Consider the following 19,570-nt stretch of genomic DNA (forward strand, 5'->3'; position numbering starts at 1 on the left):
TGAAAGCAATAATAAGTAAAGTTTAGTAAAAAGGGGCATGACCTGGAAGTTAAAACTACTCCTATAAATCTTCACCTAAACAGACCCTGGGCCAGCAGTCGGTTTCTCTGAGCCTGCAGCTCCCCACTGTCCACTGGGGGTTGGCCACAATGATCTCCTCAGGATGATGAGTAATAACAAGGGGAGGCACTGATCACGAACTAAGAGGGCTGAGCTCACAGTAGGGTCTCTTATTCTCCAAGAGGACTCTGAAATCTTGTATGCCTATGGATTTCATTAATACTTGTTTTTAAAATATCTATCATGCCTATCAGCCGTCTCTCTGTCACTCGGGGTCACATTTCTTGCAGCTATTTAGAGTAAATAATTAAGACTTCTGGTAGGTTTCTAAAAGAGCCAGTCAAGTGGGTTGCTGTCACCCATACTATGGAGGTATTCCTAACTTCTCTGGTCATGTTATAATAGCTACTCTTTATTAAACCCTACTTATATGCTGGGCCCTGTAATAAATACTTTATCCCCAATCTTCAAAACAATGTGCTAGGTACTTAGTATTCTTCATTATTCTCATCTTTTACAGATAAGAAAACTAAGGCTGAGAAAGGCTGACCCATTCAAAAGGGTAGAGCTGGAAGGTGAATCAGGCTTCTCTGACTCCAGAGTCCCATGCTCTTTCCATGAGCCACAGTCCCTTGACTTACTTGACAATCAATCACATTTCTTACAAAAGGACATTAGCTACGGTGAGCTAAAACAAAAATAATCTAATTTAGTGAAAAATCAATTTTGGATTTTTTTTAATGATTACTTTTGTTTCTAAGTAAAGGTCTCCTCCTGGGTCAATTTAAATGAATACTGCATATTGAAACTATTTGTATTACACAGCAGTCATCCAAACCATAGGCTAAAGCCCTTAAAAGATATTTACATTTCTTCCCTGCTGAATCCCCAGTGACCAGATCAGGGCCAGGCCTAGAGCTGGCACTTAACAAAAACATCTTGATGACCACTTCTCTCAAATCTTGTTTACCAAAATACTCTACTGATAAGAAGGATGCATTCTAACAAAACACTTTAATATCTTATACTTCATGACCAAAATTAAACATGAGAGAGAGTCACTGAAATATCCTTCCTGCTGTTAAGACACTCTCCTCCAGGTCAAGTGGCACTGTCATCATCCACAAGTAATTATTAAACACCTACAAATATTTATTTAACATACTGAGGTAACTCAGTCTACCTTCTCTTCTCTTTCTCCATGAGATATGGCAAGCCACAGAAGCTGTGGCTTCCCTCCAGGCAGGCCAGCCTCTGCAGGTATCGTAGAGACCATACAAAGACACAAATGTCATACATGATTAGGCCAAAGGCCCAAGGAGTCTGATCTGTCCCTCAAATAGATCCATGTCCTACCACCTTTTCCTGGAGCCCTGATATTGCAGACCCAAATAACCTTCTCTTCCTCTTCCCTATCAACCGCACAACACTGAGGAAGCCAGAAATTTCTCCCAATGTCTGTCATACCTACTCCTACTTCATCTAAAAGAGATACTTTGTTCATCTCCAAGGATCCACTGAATAGGTCAGTGTATAGTATTAAATTTTTTCTTTAAAAACTTTATATTCATAGAGAGTACACAGAATATGTGTGCACTAAGCTGGATTCTAGTCCATTACTTTACCTTCCATTGCAACTTGGGCAAGTTGCTTATCCTCTCTGGGCTTTAGTTTCCTCGGCCATAAAATGAGGAGAGTGAAACTAACTAGTCAGGGGTTATTCACCTAGTTCCAGGATCCCTTGAAAGATTCAGGCATGTGCTTTGGGGGTTAATAACTCTCCGCCAGAATTTATATAAAGATTACCTGTTTGCATATGTGTATTTTTCTGGAGAAGTCTATGGCTTATATCAAACTGTCACCCAAGTCATGGCCCCCAAAATAACTACAGCCCATGTTTAACTGAGCACTTACTATGTGCTAGGCACTGTGCTAAGTCTACATATATTTATTCATGTAACCCTCACAATAACCCTTTGAGTTAGATACTATTATTGTCTTCATTTTACAGTTGAAGAAAGTAAACCAGAAAGAGCCTGGGCTCTTAAACACGGGGCTATGTTGGGTGAGATCATCTCTAAATCCTAAAATTCTCTGATTCTATGTTTATTTAAATGAATAGTTTTCCTTTAGTTAAATTTTCTGTACCACTCACATTCATTAGTCCTACCTTTTTAATGTTTATTTTTGAGAGAGAGAGAGAGTGCGCGCACCAGTGGGGGAGGGGCAGAAAGAGAGGGAGACACAGGATTTGAAGCAGGCTCCAGGCTCTGAGCTGTCAGCACAGAGCCTGATGCGAGGCTCGAACTCATGAACCACAGGATCATGACCTGAGCCAAAGTAGGACCCTCAACAGACTGAACCACCCAGTGCCCCTAGTCCTACCTTTTTTTTAAGTGACTCAGGACCCTGAGATCAAGAGTCAGATCCTCTATCCATTGAGCCAGCCAGGCGCCCCCATTAGTCCTACTTTTAAATCTTTATACAGAACCACCAAACTCATGGAACACCCCAGATGAATGCTACCTGAAAAATAATATATTAGAAAACTAATCTGAGTAAAGGGTCCAAAGGCACTTTCCAGTCCCAGCCTCCAATCTGCTTTTACTTTTACAACATGGTGATTAACTAACAGATGTATCTGAATCTAATTACTAAAGTCTAAAATCAAAGAACAGTAAATAAGCCAGAGTATCAGCCAGAAAGGGGGATGCAGCGGCAGCAAAAGCTTCTCACCATACCACTCATCAATCCAGTGAAAAGACCAGGAAAGGTACATTGGTCCAAGGCCCCTGTGCCCCCTGTTGACTAGCGACACCCCCCTAATCCCACCTCCTGAAAACCACTGATCAGTGTGGACAAGGGTTGAATCCGTCTCCCCTTGAGATACAAAGGCTGGTTAAAAGTATTAAGGCATTCCCAAATCCTGCCTTGGAATAAGAAGCAAAAACTAAGTGAAAGGCTTCCAATTTTTGCACATACTGGTTCTGACAACCTGCAACGGTAACACAGGAGTCAGCAGTTACTCAGTTACTGGAAACTGTTTTGCCGGACACCAGCCTCCTCCCCCCCAAATTACTGAGGGACATAACATTGCTTAATAAATGGCTGCAAAGAAGTGGACTTTGTTAGTTCATTTCACAGGCTGTCAAAAATCCTCCACATCTTAAAGGGAAGGTTGTTGAAACTTTATGCCCAACTCTCATCACCTTTATCCATTTAGTCTGTGTAATGAGAAGAGAAGCAAAGGAGGGAGAAAAGAGATCAAGGGAATGGCCCCGGGTGCAGGGATTATATCCTTTCCAGGGGTGATGCAACAGGGTCAGCCAAAGAAGTGGAGGAGCTGGGAGCTTCTAGGAAGGAAGAAACCAGTGTCGGAGTTGGAAATCCGAGCGGAAAATGCATTATGAAGGACTAGGGGTCACGGTTATTTAGAAGAGGCCGGAGAATAAAGGGTCTAGTCTGGACCTGGTACCAGGAAGGAGAGAGAGAGGAAGCGGTGAAAGGGTTGGTGGGGCCGGTAAGGAGGCGGGCAGAGGAACCAAAGGGGAGAGGAAAAGGCAGGGTCGGACAGGAAAGGGTGGCATCCCTGGGGGCCTCGGAGGGGACGGTCTGAGTGTCTGGGGGACGTGCAAGCGAGGACGGGGTGACCTGTTCGGCTGTGTGGGAACTGAGTGCGGGGGCGGCCGGCCAGGAGGGATACGGAGGCTGCGAGAGTGGAGGGGAGAGCCTGGAGTCCCCCCCGAGGGCAGGAGCGCCCAGCACTGGAGGGCCCAGGGCGAGGGAAGAAGAGTGGTGACAACGGTCGGGGCCAGCGGAGCGGGCCGGAGGCTGTCCAGCTCGAGTTGAGGCGAGGGCCGCCACGGAGTCCCGGCTCGGGCTGAAGAGAGGGAGACCGGCCCGAAGCAGGGGGTACGGGAGGAGGGTCGAAGGGGGTTAGGAAGGGCCCCGGGACGGCTGGGGGCCGGCGCTGGCGCTCTCACCGGGACAGGTGCTTCAGGATCTGCTTCTTAATGATCCCGGCCATGCCGGAGCCGCGGCCCGCGTGGAAGGCAGGCGGGCAGCTGTGGCCTCCTCAGTCGTGAAGAGGCGGCCCCTCAACTCGCCGCGGCGCGGGGACCGGATGCCGCCGCCACAGCCGCCGCCATGGCGCTCTCCCGCCCCTGCCCCGGCTCCGGGAGCTCCGCCACGATCCCACCCACCCGCGCGGCGCCGCGGTAGCCAGCGGGGAGAGACGCGAAGACCGCGCGCTGCTAGCCCGGCTCGCAGCGGCCGGAGGCGCGCGCTGCAAGAGGGGCGCGCGTGACGAGGGGCGGGGCTGGCGCGTGGTGAGGGGCGGGGCGAGCGCGCGCACGCGCAGCGACGGGTGGGAGAGCTAGCTCCGTACTCTCTCTCTTTCTGCCCTGCGGTCAGCCACTGAAAGGTTTCGCCTCCGAACTATACAAGGTTCACACTCCGGCAATTGCTTTGAAACATAAGGGAAAAGGCGGCATGTTTGTAATTTTTGGCAGGAATTCGCCAGATAATTGCGCAGCCCCTGGCCCATTTCTCGTTCACTTCCTTCACACGGTCATTCTTTATTGGTTGAGCACCAACTAACTCCACTCCAGGAATCGGACTGAGGAGTGACAAATAGTCTCAAGAACGTCACGGACCCTTAGAACCACCGCGGTCTGCTGCTTTGTGCTAAAGAACTGAGAAGGGGGCGCCGCGTCACCGTCTATCTTGGTGCTCCTCTTAATCTCTCCCTGGCTAACCAATAGGCAAATGTTTACCCAACACGTAAGGAACTGAAGCCCAGGAAAATAGTTGAAAAAGCTTGCCCACAGCCACAACTACTTAGTGAGACTCAGGACTAGAACCCAAGTGTTCTTCCTCTCAATCTAGTTGCTATTTCCACTCTATTTCGTTCGTGCATTTAAAAGTGTAACCCATATGCTGGGGGACACCTGTAGAACCGGTGGCAAAGATGAAAAGATGGCAGTTTTTTGGACTTAAATCGTAGAGCAAAATCCTGGTAAAATACTCTCTGAGACAGGCTTATAGGAAATCTGGCCAGCTATTCATATTTGTGAATAGGTAATGTATGCACCTAATACATGCACATAATACAATTGTTGCCTGATTCCAGAGATAGTTTAAGCATGGTCAACTATATAAATGTTAAATTTTTTAAATAACCAACAAAATTCGTGTATTCCTATGTGTACCTTGTAATAAATTCAATTTTCCCTAGAAGTTCCCCCAAATTACCTTTAAAAAAAAAAGTTTATTCCTGAGAGAGACAGACAGACAGAACATGAGTGGGGAAGGGGCAGAAAGAGAGGGAGACACAGAATCCGAAGCAGGCTCCAGGCTCTGAGCTGTCAGCATAGAGTCCCATGCGGGGCTCCAACTCAGGAGCAGAGTGGTCAGACGCTCAACCGACTGAGCCACCCAGGTGCCCCCAAAATTACCTTTTTTTTTTTTTAACGTTTATTCATTTTTGAGGCAGAGAGAGACAGAGCATGAATGGGAGAAGGTCAGAGAGAGAGGGAGACACAGAATCCGAAACAGGCTCCAGGCTCCGAGCCGTCAGCACAGAGCCCGTCGCGGGGCTCGAACTCACGGACCCGCGAGATCATGACCTGAGCCGAAGTCGGACGACCAACCGACTGAGCCACCCAGGCGCCCCCCAAAATTACCTTTTTAAAAGGGAAGCAAATAATCCTCAGCCTGGGTGCTCTACTACCCAAATCCCTCCAGCAGGACTGCACAGTCTATCATTATTTGTCCCTCTGCCCACCTCTCAACTGAAAACATTCCAGGAACCAATAGATCCTATGGAAAAAGTTTCTTGCCAGGATTATTGACCATTATCACTCCCTCCCAATTCACCTGCCAGCTGTAGCGGCCTTGAGGCAATTTCTTGCATTTTGTACTTCTTTTCCTGGAGAACCCTAGCAGCTGATTGGATATCTGACATCAGCTATGTAAAACAAAGCCTCCCCAAGCTCAGAGACTCAGAATCCTTGTTGAACAATTCATCATGCCTGGTGAATGAATTGTTTTTGTTGAAAGGAAAAACTCATGCTCTAAAAAAAAAATATGGCCCCTCTAGGGACAGTGGAATAGGAGAATTCATAGTCTAACAAATAATATTAATGTGTTTATCTTTTCCTGCAATGCTAAGAATGCAAAGCATATAAAAATAAAAGAGGGTACCCTGGTGGCTCAGTTGGTTAAGCAACCAACTCTTGGCTTTGGCTCAGGTCATGATCTTACGGTTGGTGAGATCAAGCCCCACGATGAGCTCTGCACTGACATCGTGGAGCCTATTTAAGATTCTCTCTCTCTTCTCACTCTACCCCCTCCCACTCATGCTCGCTCTCACTCTCTCAAAATAAATAAACATTTAAAAATACTTTTAACGGGCGCCTGGGTGGCTCAGTCGGTTAAGCAGCTGACTTCAGCTCAGGTCACGATCTCACGGTCCGTGAGTTCGAGCCCCGCGTCGGGCTCTGGGCTGATGGCTCAGAGCCTGGAGCCTGCTTCCGATTCTGTGTCTCCCTCTCTCTGCCCCTCCCCCATTCATGCTCTGTCTCTCTCTGTCTCAAAAAAAATAAATAAAACGTTTAAAAAAATACTTTTAAAATAAAATATAAATAAACAAAAGGAACTTGGGCCCAATCCATACTTTTTTTTAAAGTTAAACATTTTGAGATGATTGTATGTTAACTTTCAGTTGGAAGAAATAATGCAAAGATATTCCTGTATCCTTTACTCAGTTCCCCCAAGGGTAACATGTTGTAAAACTTCAGTATGATATCACAAACCAGAATATTGACATTAATACACTCCGTATACAGAGCATTTCTACTTTTCTGATATGAATGTCTTTTATTTCCTTTTCTTGACTTATAGAGCAGGCTACAATTCCTGGCACTTTGTTTAATAGGTCTGGTGATGTTACCAGATAGAGAACAGGTTCTGCTGCTTGCCACTCAATCAATACTTGGGAGGCAAGTGATCCCTGTGGAAGGAAAGGTTGCTTTATTCAGGAAGCCAGCAACCAGGGAAGATGGAAGGTTTTAAGGGAGTAGTCATGGGGGTGGGGTGCGTGAGTGGCTCAATCAGTTGAGCAAATGACTCTTGATTTTGGCTCTGGTTGTGATCTCACGGTCATGGGATCAAGCCCTGCATCAGACCTCACTCTGAGCGTGAAGCCTGCTTGGGATTCTCTCTCTTTCCCTCTGATTCTCTCTGCTTTTCATGCTCTGTCTCTCTCTAAAACAAGAAAGATGAAGGAGGAGGGGGAGGGGGAGAAGAAGGAGAAGAAGTTGTTATGGGAAAAGGGAGGGGGGCTATGTGCAGGAGAAGCTGGTGCCCAGGTGGTTGGGTTTGTCCTTTGTCAACATGACCCTGAACAGATTTGCTGACACCAGTGGTGACTGTTTTCGAACGTAGTCAGATCTTATCTTCTGAGAAAGATGGGTCCTTCACTGCTTAAGGCAGTGGTCTGAAAATCTCAAGGAGACTATGTTAGTTCTGCTACAGACCATGGGACTTTGGTCAGCAAGCAAGGAGTGCATAAACTGGAAGCAAAAGGACCCTTAAGACCAGTTGGAATGCTGTAACAATGAAAGCACACATACTTTCTCTGTTCCCAGTCCTAGTAGGAAAGCATTCAGTCTTTCACCATTAAGTATAACGTTAACTGTAGATTTTTTGTGGATGCTCTTTATCAAGTTAAGGAAGTTCTCCTCTAGTCCTACTTTTCTGAGAGTTTTTATCAAGAATAAATGTTCAATTTTTTCAAATGTTTTTTTTCTGCATTGGATGTTATATTCATATGATTTTTCTTTACCCTGTTAACATGGTGTATTACACTGATGGACTTTCAAATTCTGAACCAGCCTGCATCCCTAGAATAAACCTCATTTGGCCATGGTATATAATTACTTTCATAGATTGCTGAATTCTATTGTTAATATTTGCTTAAGAATTTGTGTATATTTCCTTGATAGCTAATGATGTTGAGCATCTTTTCATGGCTTAGAAGCCATTGTATATCTTCTTTGGAGAAATATCTATTCAGATTCCTTTTAAATCAGGTTGTCTTTTTGTCATTGAGTTGCAATAGTTCTTTTTATATTCCAGATACAAATCCTTTGTCAGATATATTATTTGCAAAAAATTCTCCAATTCTGTGAGTCATCTTTTCATTTTCCTGATTGTGTCCTTTGATGCACAAAAAGTCTCTTTTAGACCCTAGAAGCAACTTCTCAGCTCTTTCTCGAACCTCAGTCAGGTTCAGCCTACTCGCCTCCACTCCAGCCTCCACCATGTCCAGCAGGGTGACCCAGAACTCTTACAAGGTGTCCACCTCCGACCCCCGGGCCTTCAGCAGCCACCTCTTCACTAATGCACCTGACTCCCACATCAGCTCTTCCCTGTCCCAGGTGGGCAGGGGAAGCAGCTTCAGGGGTGGCCTGGGCAGCAGCATGAGTGTGATTGGGGGCTACAGCAGGGCTGGGGGGTATGGGGGACATCACGGCTGTCTCAGTGAACCAGAGCCTGCTGAACCCCCTTAAGCTGGAGGTGGACCCCAACATCCAGGCTGTGTGTACCCAGGAGAAGGAACAGATTAAGAGCGTCAACAACAAGTTTGCCTCCTTCGTCGACAAGGTGCAGCATCTGGAGCAGCAGAACAAGATTCTGGAGACCAAGTGGAGCCTCCTAGAGCAGCAGAACACTGCTCGGAGCAACCTCGACAAGATGTTCGAGAGTTACATCAACAACCTTCAGCGGCAGCTGGACACCCTGGGCCAGGAGAAGTTGAAGCTGGAGGTGGAGGTTGGCAACATGCAGAGCCTGGTGGAGGACTTCAAGAATAAGTATGAGGAGGAGATCAAAGAATGTGCAGACATGGAGAACGAATTTGTCCTCACCGAGAAGGGTGTGGATGAAGCTTACGTGAACAAGGTGGAGCTGGAGTCCCACTTGGAAGGGCTGACCGACGAGATCAACTTCTTAAGGCAGCTGTAATTCTGGGACACGTCTGTGGTGCTGCCCATGGACGACAGCCACTCCCCGGACCTGGATGGCATCATGGTTGAGGTTAAGGCCCAGTACAAGGAAATTGCCAACCGCAGCCGGGCCGAGGCTGAGACCATGTACCAGATCAAGTATGAGGAGTTGCAGACATTGGCTGGGAAGCACGGAGATGACCTCCGTCACACGAAGACGGAGATTTCCGAGGTGAACCAGAACATCAGCCAACTCCATGCTGAGATCAAGGGCCTCAAAAACCAGAGGGCTTTCCTGGAAGCCACCATAGCTGATGCTGAGCAGCGTGGGGAGCTGGCCGTTAAGGATGCCCATGCTAAGGTGGCCGAGCTAGAAGCCTCCCTGCAGCAAGCCAAGCAGGACATGGCCCAGCAGCTGCGGGAGTACCAGGAGCTCATGAACATCAAGCTGGCTCTGAACATTGGGATCACCATCTGCCACAAGCTGCTAGAAGGTGAGGAGAGCAGGCTGGAGTCTGGGATGCAGACCATGAGTATCCACACTAAGACCACCAGCGGCTACTCAGGTGGGCTGGGCTCAGCCTATGGGAGCCTCACGAGCCCTGGTCTCCGCTTTGGCCTGAGTACCTTCCAGTCCAGCTTCGGTCCTGGCAGGGGCTCCACTTCCCTCAGCCGTGTCAGTTCCTCCAAGTCTGTGGTGGTATAGAAGATTGAGATCTGTGATGGGAAGCTGATGTCCGAGTCGTCTGATGTCCTATCCAAGTGAACAACCAGCCTGCGGGGGGAAGGAGCCATGCAGGGCAGCGTCGGGAACAGGAGGCCCACCTAATACTCAGCCCATCCTCAGCCTATCCTTAGGAGAAGTCCACTGCCCTGGGTACCCCTCTTGCCCATGACCCCAACTAAAAGCCAATTCAAGTGTCTTTTCCCAAATAAAGCCTCAGATGGCTCTGCCAATCGCCCCCTCAAAGTCTTTTTTTAGTTTGTTTGCTTGTTGTTGTTGATTTGCATAATCTCTACACCCAATATGGGCCTCAAACTCGTGACCAGAGACCAAGAGTCGCACGCTCCACTGACTGAGCCAACCAGGCACCCCTGAAGCACAAAAATTTTTAATTTTGATGATATTCAGTTTCTTTCTTTTTTTTTCTTTTGTTGCTGTGCTTGTGGTGTTACATCGAAGGAATAGTTGTATAATCCAAGGTCAGGAAGATTTACATCTATTTTTCTTCTAAAAGTTTTAGCTCTGATATTTAGGAATTTTATCCATTTTGAGTTCATTTTTGTATGTGGTGTGATAAATGCGACCGACTTCATTTACTTCTTATGTGGATATCCAGTTGTCTTAGCATCATTTGTTGAATCATCTTTCCCCGTTGGAATGTCTTGGTGAAAATCAATTGCTGATAAAAGTCACAATCCATTTCTGGATTCTCGATTCTTTCTATTCCATTCATCTGTATGTCCATCCTTACACCAATAGCACAGTGTCTTGATTAGTATAACTTTGTAAGAAGTTTTGAAATGAGGAAACTATAGTGTTTTTGTGTATTTAGAGCTTTTAGATGCATAGCTTTTAGTTGATTCTCTAGTTATTACATTATTTATATCACAGTCTTATCACAGTCTACTCTACTGTCAGTTACCAGTTCAAGTGAAGTGCAGAAAATTCACCTCCCTTTAGGTCTCTTTTCCCTCCCATAGGTATAATTGCCTTAAATATTTTCTCTGTATACATTCGGAGCTACATTAATCAGCATCATAATTTTTGCTTTGATCATCCAACATAATTTAGCAAACTCAGGAAAAGTAGTCTAATTATACTTACCCACAGTTCTGCTTACTGTGTTTCCTTCATTCTTGATGTTATGGGATTCATTCATTCATTGTTTCCTTTCTGTTTTGAGAACTTTTTAGCCATTCTTTTAAAGTAGGTCTGCTAGCAGTAAATTCTCTTAGTTTTCTTTCATCAGAGGACATCTTTATTTCCCATTTATTCCTGAAGCATATTTTTACTGGATATTGGATTCTGGGCTGACAGCTCTTTTCTTTCAGCTCTTGAAAACTATTCTGCCACTTCCCTCTGGTGTCCATTGTTTCTGATGAGACATCTGTCCTTCAAATTGTTTTCCCTCAAGAATAAGGTATCATTTTTCTCTGGCTGTTTTCAAACTTTTTGTCTTTAGTTTTCACAAGTTTGACTCTGACATAACTTGATGTGGATTTCTTTGAATTATCCTGATTGAAGGACACCTGGCTGGCTCAGTTGATGGAGCATGTGACTCTTAATCTTGGGGTCGTAAATTTGAGCCCTACTCTGGGCAGAGAGATTACTTAAAAATAAAATCTTGGGGGAAAAAAGTATATGAGTTATCCTGATTGAGGGTCATTCAATTTCTTGAATATATAGGTTTATGTCTCTTACAAATCTGGGACGTTTTCAACAATTATTTGTTCTAGTGCACTCTTTGGCTCTTTCCTTTTTTTCCTCCTGGGGCTCTGACAACATGAATATTAGACTTTTGTTATGTCCCACAGGTCCCTTAAGTTCTACCTTTTTTTTTTTTTTTTTTTTTTTTTTTTAGTTTATTTTCTCTCTATTGTTCAGACTGGGTATTTTTACTGTTCTATGCTTAAGTTTACTGATTATTTCATGTTACTGATTGTTTGCTGTTAAGCCCATCCACTGAATTTTTTGTTTTTTGATTCCAAAATTTCCATTTGCTTCTTCTTCATGTCTTCTATTTCTTTGCTGAGACTTTCTATTTCTTCATTGGTTTTGAGCATGTTCATAATTGCTCATCAAAGCATTTTTATGATAGCTGCTCTAAAATCTTGTCAAATAATTCTAGCCTCTCTGCCATCTTGGTTTTGACATCTACTGATTACTTTTTTAAATTCAATTTGAGATCTTCCTGATTCTTGGTATGATGAGTGATTTTAGATTGAAATCTGGACATTTTCGTATTATAAGACTCTGGATCTTATTTAAACCTTCTGTTTTGCTGACTTTTTCTCACACTGGTCTGGCAAAATGGAGAGGGGCCCTCTTGCTACTGTCAGGTGAAGCTATATAGAAGTCCAGGTTGACAATCAGCCTCCTTGGACACACAAGGGAAGGGTTCCTCATTACTGCTAGGCTAAGATGGACATCCTGGCTCTCTAGTAGGGCTCAACGTATACTTCCCTAGCAGGGTGTAGCACACAGCCCCTCATAAGGGATCCACTGACATGGGGGTGTGTGCAGCCTCATGACCACTGGACATTGTTGAAAGTCCTTAAGGTCCTACCTAGGCCTCTTCTGCCATTACCTCTGTCAGGAAGGCTGGGTGCCTTGTTATTGACTGATGGGGGTGCTAATCTCAGCTCCTTATTTGGCCTTCTCTGATACCACCCCAGCAGGAGTTTGGGGAATTTCAATACTGGGGAATTTCAATACAGCCTCACAAAGGTAGAAGAGTAAGTGCCCCGCTTGGTTTTTGTGGCACAAGTAGGAATAGGGCCAGGGTTTTTTCTGTGGTGTTTGGCTGGAGTAAAGTGGTTATTGTCTAAAAGTTTTCTATCTTGCTGTCTCTTTTCTAGTCCTTTGGCTGTAGAAAGCAGGCTTTCCAGGGCACCTGGGTGGCTTAGTTGGTTAAGTACCCGACTTCAGTGCAGGTCATGATCTCTGGGTTTGTGAGTTCAAGCCCCACGTTGGGCTCTGTACTGACAGCTCAGAGCCTGGAGCCTACTTTGGATTCTGTATTTCCCTCTCTCTCTGCCCCTCCCTGCTCACACACTCTCTCTCAAAAATATATATAAACATTTGAAAAACTTTTTTAAAAGAAAGCAAGCAGGCTTTTCTTGGGGTGTGCTTTGTCTATGGCCTATGAGTATTTCTTGGTTGCTAGCTTCTTCTGTTCCCAAGTCTGGCCTATATGAAGCAAAAAGAAAAATCCAGAGCTCATTATGTTGTTCCTTGGGTCCCAAGGTCTGCCTTCTTTCCACCTTTCAGTCTTCTTACGCTTGTTTTACACACACACACACGGCGCACACACGCATACACACACATTCATTCTAGGGTTTTAGTTATACTTAGCAGTAGGATAGGGAAAAGTACATCTACTCCATCTTTCTGGAAGCCTAAGTCCAAACATTTTCTTTAATGTTTTTAACATTTTATTTTGAATTAGTTATAGATTCATAGGAAGTTGTGAAGATCATACAGAGAAGCCCTGTGTACCCTTCACCAGCTTTCCTGCAATGGTTACCTCTTACATAACTACAATAAAACATAAAACCCAGGAAATGGATACAGGCATATCTCAGAGATATTGCAGGCTGAGTTTGGTTCCTTCCAGACCACCACAATAAAGCAAGTATCACAATAAGACAAGTCAAATAAGTTTTTTGGTTTCTTAGTACATGTAAGTTTATAGTATACTGTAGTCTTATTAAGTGTGCAATAGCATTATGTCTGAAAAAAAACAATGTATATACGTTTTTAAAAAAATACCTTACTGTGACAAATATCATATGACTTCACTCATATGAGGACTTTAAGCTACAAAACAGATAAACATAAGGGAAGGGAAGCAAAAATAATATAAAAACAAGAAGGAGGACAAAACATAAGAGACTCTTAAATATAGAGAACAACCAGAGGGTTGCTGGAGGGGTTGTGGGAGGGTGGATGGGCTAAATGGGTAAGGGACATTAAGGAATCTACTCCTGAAATCACTGTTGCACTATATGCTAACTAACTTGGGTGTAAATTAAAAGATAATTAATTTTAAAAAAACTTACTGTGGGGTGCCTGGGTGGCTCAGTCGGTTAAGCGTATGCCTCTTGATTTCAGCTCAGGTCATGATCTCATAGTTTATGAGATCGAGCCCTGCATCAGGCTCTGCACTGATAGCAGGGAACCAGCTTGGGATTCTCTCTCCCTCTTTCTGCCCCGCCCCCCGCCCGCCCCCCGCGAGCACACATACACTCTCTCAAAATGAGTTACTTTTTCTTTTTTCTTTTTTAAAACTTACATCCAAATCCAACTTCCCAACTTGGACTCTTGGTTTCAGCTCAGGTCATGATCTCACTGTTCATAGGTTCAAGCCCCACGTTGGGCTCCATGCTGACAGCACAGAGCCTGCTCCGGATTCTTTTTCTCTCCCTTTCTCTGTGCCCCTCCTCTGCTGTCTCTCTCAAAGTAAGTAAACTTAAGAAAAAAAAAATGAGCACAATATTGATAGGTGTGTAATTCCTCATTTAATCACATGGATAGACATATAACTACTACCACAATCAAGATACAGACTGCTCGGTCACTATAAAAATCTCCCTCACGCTACCTTTTTACAGACATTTCCTACTCTCCTCACTCCCAACACATCCCCAACCCCTAGGAACCACTAATTTGTTCTTCATCTTGGTGATTTTGCCATCAATGGAAACATGCAGTATGTGACTTTTCAGAGTGGCTTTTTTCACTCAAGCATACTGCCCTTGAGATCCATCAAGTTGTTTTATCAGTAGTTTATTCCTTCTTATTACTGAGCAATATTCTACCCACCTATACCCAGAGAAGGATAAGAGTATGCAAACAAGGAAAGGTGATTTTATAGAGAACTCAAGAGCAAGAGTGTTGAGAAGCAGAGATGGGTTATCATTGCCTATTAGGATTCTCGAGAGTAGTTTTCTAGTTTGTGATAGCTATGACGTTTTTAAAACCACTTTAGTGGGGCGCCTGGGTGGCTTGGTCAGTTAAGCGTCCAACTTCGGCTCAGGTCATGATCGCAAGGTCCGTGAGTTCGAGCCCCGCGTCGGGCTCTGTGCTGACAGCTCAGAGCCTGGAGCCTGTTTCAGATTCTGTGTCTCCCTCTCTCTCTGCCCCTCCTCTGTTCATGCTTTGTCTCTCTCTGTCTCAAAAATAAATAAACGTTAAAAAACAAATTTTAAAAAAAAGTTAAAAAATAAAACCACTTTACTGAGGTATGATTGACATACAGAAAAGTACTCAGTTTTTAAAGTTTTGACATATACACACACCAGTGACATCACCACCACAATCAAGGCAATGACCGCATCCACCCCTCTCAACAGCTCTAGCTGTTCTGAGCCACACCGACTTCCCTGATGGTCCGGCAGTACTTTAAGTAGACTTCTACTTCAGAGTCTTTGTACTTGCTGTTTCCTCTACCTGGAAAGCTTATGCCCTAGACATCTCCACGGCTCCCCCAGCCCCCACCCCTTCATGTCATCTCCGCAGCCACCCCTGATCTGGCACTCTCTATGTCTCCTACTTACTTTACAGCATGTATCATACAACAGTGTTGTTTCTTACTGTCTGACTTCTAGCAGGACAAATTCATCAATATTACTCTTCTCCTTGAGCATCTCTTTTTTTAATTTTTTTTTATTTTATTTTTTTAACATTTTTATTTTTATTTTTGAGACAGAGAGCGACAGAGCATGAGCAGGGGAGGGGCAGAGAGAGGGGGAGACACAGAATCCGAAGCAGGCTCCAGGCTCTGAGCTGTTAGCACAGAGCCCGACGCGGGACTCGAACTCACAGACCGCGAGATCATGACCTGAGCCGAAGTCAGATGCTCAACCGACTGAGCCACCCAGGCGCCCCAAGCATCTCTTTTTTTAAATCAGTCAGGTTAGATTCACCTGCATGTAACAGAAAACTCAAAAAATGACAAGACTTCAACAAAAAGTATGTTTATATCCCTTTCATGTAAAAGAAGTCTGAGGTAGGCAGTTCAGGCAGCTCTTCAATCATTAGGGACCTAGACTCCTTCTATCTTGCTAACATCATCCTTAGTTGCCAGTTTGTGGTTCAAGATGTTGCTTACATTTCAAACAAACATCATATCCACATTCCTATCAACAGTAAAGAAAAATGGCGGGAAAAACAGACACGTTCTCTCCTGCCATGTGGCCTCACCTAACTAAAAGCTATGGCAAATGTGCTATTCATTGCTGAAGGGCATTAGGGGTTCTAGGGGCGTCTAGGTGGCTCAGTTGGTTAAGCGGCTGACTTTAGCTCAGGTCAGATGGTGATCCCAGGGTCATGGGATCAAGCCCCGGTTCAGGTTCTGCGCATATAGCACATAGCCTGCTCGGGATTCTCTCTCCCTCAATCTCTGCCCCGCCCCTGCTCGAACTCTCTCTCTCTCTCTCTCTCACTCTCAAATTAAATAAACTTTAAAAACAATTAGGGGTTCTGTGATTACAGATAGTAATAGATACTGGGGTGGGCAAGTAGTAATTCTGCCTGCCATTCTAGGCTCTATTACCTTACTCATCTTTTTGTCTCTCTCTACCTGTTTCACTGCACCAGCAGAGGCCTAAGAGATAAAAGGGATAAAAAGAGGAGAAATGTAGCATTTGAACACTGAGGTAAAATTCTTTGTCCTACCTTTTACTTCTTTATTCTTTCAACAACTAGTCCCCCTTTCCCCCGCCACCAAGGTTACTAGGATGCGATGTGCAGGCAAAGAAAAGGGGAAAGTTTTAGACCTGTTTCTCAGTGTCACTGTGAAAGCTGAATAAAAGTCCTTACAAAGGGATTTGAGATCTTGGCTTCCTATGCTGTGTTCAAAGTCTTATTATTAATTTTTTTTTTTTTCAACATTTTTTTATTTATTTTTGGGACAGAGAGAGACAGAGCATGAACGGGGGAGGGGCAGAGAGAGAGGGAGACACAGAATCGGAAACAGGCTCCAGGCTCCGAGCTGTCAGCACAGAGCCTGACGCGGGGCTCGAACTCACGGACCGCGAGATCATGACCTGGCTGAAGTCGGACGCTTAACCGACTGCGCCACCCAGGCGCCCCCAAAGTCTTATTATTAGATGAGCACTAGGTTAATGGGCTTTTCTTAAATGGCAGCTGAAGAAAGACACTTATTCAAAAAGAACATGTATGGAGAAATTGGACAACACCTTGATGGGTCATCAAAATTATCATCACCGAGGGGCAGATGGACCCTGTGTGCCTGTCTACAGATGTGATATCCTAGGGACAGAGCTGAGGACATGTACCAGAATGTAATCCTGAGAAAACATCAGGCAAATCCAAAATGAGAAATGAGGAACATTGTATTAAACAAAAGGTGGTGAAATTCTCAGTGTCATAAAAGACAAAGGCTGAGAATTGTTCTAGATTAAAGGAGGCTAAGGAAATCTGACCAAAAAATAAAGTACATGATTCTAGAGAGGATCCTGTATAGGAAAGGGGAAAAAACTGTAAGGGCCATGTTGGATCAACAGACAAAAATGAAATATGGTGGGTAGATTAAATTATTGAGTAAAGTTTACATTTTTTTGAGCTTGATAACTAAACCATGGTTGTGTAAGAAAATGTACTTATTCTTAGGAAATACATACTTAAGTATTTACGGTAAGAGGCATGATACAAGCAACTTACTCTCAAATGGTTCAGGAAAAAAATATACACATGTATATACAGAGAGAGGGAGAGAGGGAGAAAACACGTACACAAATATTCAAACAAATGAAGTGAAATGCCAATAGCGGATACCCTGGTCAGAAGGTATCTAAGTGTTCTTTGTACAGTTCTTTTCTTGCCAACTTTTCTGTTAAGTCTGAAATCCCTCCCACCCCTAAAGAGTGAGGACAATAAGCAGCATGCAGATTACCTTAATCCTGCACCTGTTTAATGAACTGTTCTGGATGTTTTATTTGATTCTCTGCCAGAAAATCTAACGCTTAAGTTTTCAATTGGGAGGGAAAGAAATGACCCGTTAGATAACATTTATTCAGGACACTTCTGTCAGAAAAACCTCAGGCAGGCCAGGCTTTTTTCTTCTGCTCACCAAATGTATCCAGGAACCTAAAAGATACCATCTGACCGAAGCTACTTAATTGGGACACACACTTAATCACCACCGGACTTTTTCCATACAGGATGACCAAATTAGCCTGTGGCTCTATGCAAGGATCCCATTTCTCATGCAGCTGGGAATTAAGGGGACTGGCATTCTGACAAACCACTAAAGCCAAGGGAGTGGAAATGATGCTAGCTTAGACTTCAAATGCACTTCAGTGACTCTAGATCTCCCCACAGAAAAGGAAGAAAGTATGTTACCCCACATCTACGCTAACTTCTTCAGTTCTTGAGATCTAGTGGCATTCTTGTTTGCACTATACAAATCTCACATCATAGTCAATTCATATTTTACAATTAAAACCACATGTGTAAAGGCATAGATCAACAGCAGTAAATAAGTTTGGGTTCTTCACAGCCTCTTACAAAGGAAATGTCTTATGATCGTTAGCTGTAAGTTTCGCTTTTAAGAGGTTTTCTTAATGTTTATTTATTTTTGAGAGACAGAGAGAGAGAGGGAGAGAGCGAGAGAGAGAAAACGAGCAGAGGAGGGGCAGAGAAAGAGAGGCAGACAGAGAATCCGAAGCAAGCTCTGAGCTGTCAGCAGAGCCCAACGTGGGGCTGGAACCCACGAACCATGAGTTCATGACCGAGCCAAAGTCACACATTTAATCAACTGAGCCACCCAGGTGCCCCAGTTTGACTTTGAAGGAGTTAATAAAGACAAAAAGAAACTTCGAACTATTTATTCCTACTTGTGTTCATTGTAAAGTTTGTTAAACTTTTAATTCATCACACTGTTTTTCTAAAGCTATATAAAAACACGTTCTTCAAAGAAATGTTTTGGGGCCCCTTGTTAGTTCAGTCGGAGTGTGCAACTCTTGATCTCAGGCTGAGTTCAAGACTCAACACTGGGTGTGGAGATTACTTACAAATAAAAACTTGGAAGGAAGGAAGGAAGGAAGGAAGGAAGGAAGGAAGGAAGGAAGGAAGGAAGGGAGGGAGGAAGGAAGGGTGTTTCTAGAATGGATATTCAACCTTAAAAACATACTTTGGAAAAAGCTTTCTTTTAGGAAGACCGAGGTTACTCCTAAGTACCTGAGGCTATTTTAAAAAATAAAATAGGTACCTGTGGGCTTTCTGTGTATATACAAAAGCCAGCCTCAGCACCTTGAGCCTGACAGAGCCATCCAAACCACAAACTTGCTGAGTCACATGTTAAGCTCAGTTGGCAGTTTCCTCTAACAACCTCTTAAGTCTGCAGATTTAAATAAATCTGAGCTATACAAGTCAGATATATAAATAATCAATTTCTGATAAGTCCTTCTTTAAAAGATGTAACAATGAGAAACTAAAAAGCAACAAGTAGTCCTAGCAAAGGCTCAGATTAGGAAACTGACTCGGCTTTTAGAGACTGAGCACAAAATCCCCCCCATCAGGATGCCTATTTTTAACTACTTGTTTACCTAGGTAAGGTTATTTGCCTAAATTAGCCCCTCTTCAAGTTTCTAGGGGGAAAAAGCTATCCACCTAGTGCTATTTCAATTTCTAGCTACAAATTTATAAAAAAGTATAGACACACACATACCTCCAGTATTATATTCCTGAGTAAAATAGATCCTAAGACAGAGTTTGCCCAACCCACTAATAATAAACATTTCCCAGGGAGCTT

General features: G+C 44.1%; 1 protein-coding gene and 1 pseudogene across 1 annotated transcript in view; one reads left to right on the forward strand and one right to left on the reverse strand.

Moving 5' to 3' along the window:
• Positions 1–4,350, reverse strand: part of BLTP3A (bridge-like lipid transfer protein family member 3A) — a 59,328-nt gene extending 54,978 nt beyond the window's left edge. Inside the window, exon 1 of the mRNA XM_019456825.2 lies at positions 4,044–4,350. Within this exon, the coding sequence (XP_019312370.1) occupies positions 4,044–4,087 (44 nt within the window). The 5' untranslated portion in view covers positions 4,088–4,350. The remainder of the gene's footprint in view (positions 1–4,043) is intronic.
• Positions 4,351–8,031: 3,681 nt separating this feature from the next.
• Positions 8,032–10,049, forward strand: LOC109271484 (keratin, type II cytoskeletal 8-like; annotated as a pseudogene).
• Positions 10,050–19,570: the final 9,521 nt, after the last annotated feature.

This window comes from Panthera pardus, unplaced genomic scaffold (genome assembly GCF_024362965.1).
Source record: "Panthera pardus isolate Hobbes unplaced genomic scaffold, ASM2436296v1 HiC_scaffold_17, whole genome shotgun sequence".
Classification (NCBI taxonomy): Eukaryota; Metazoa; Chordata; class Mammalia; order Carnivora; family Felidae; genus Panthera; species Panthera pardus.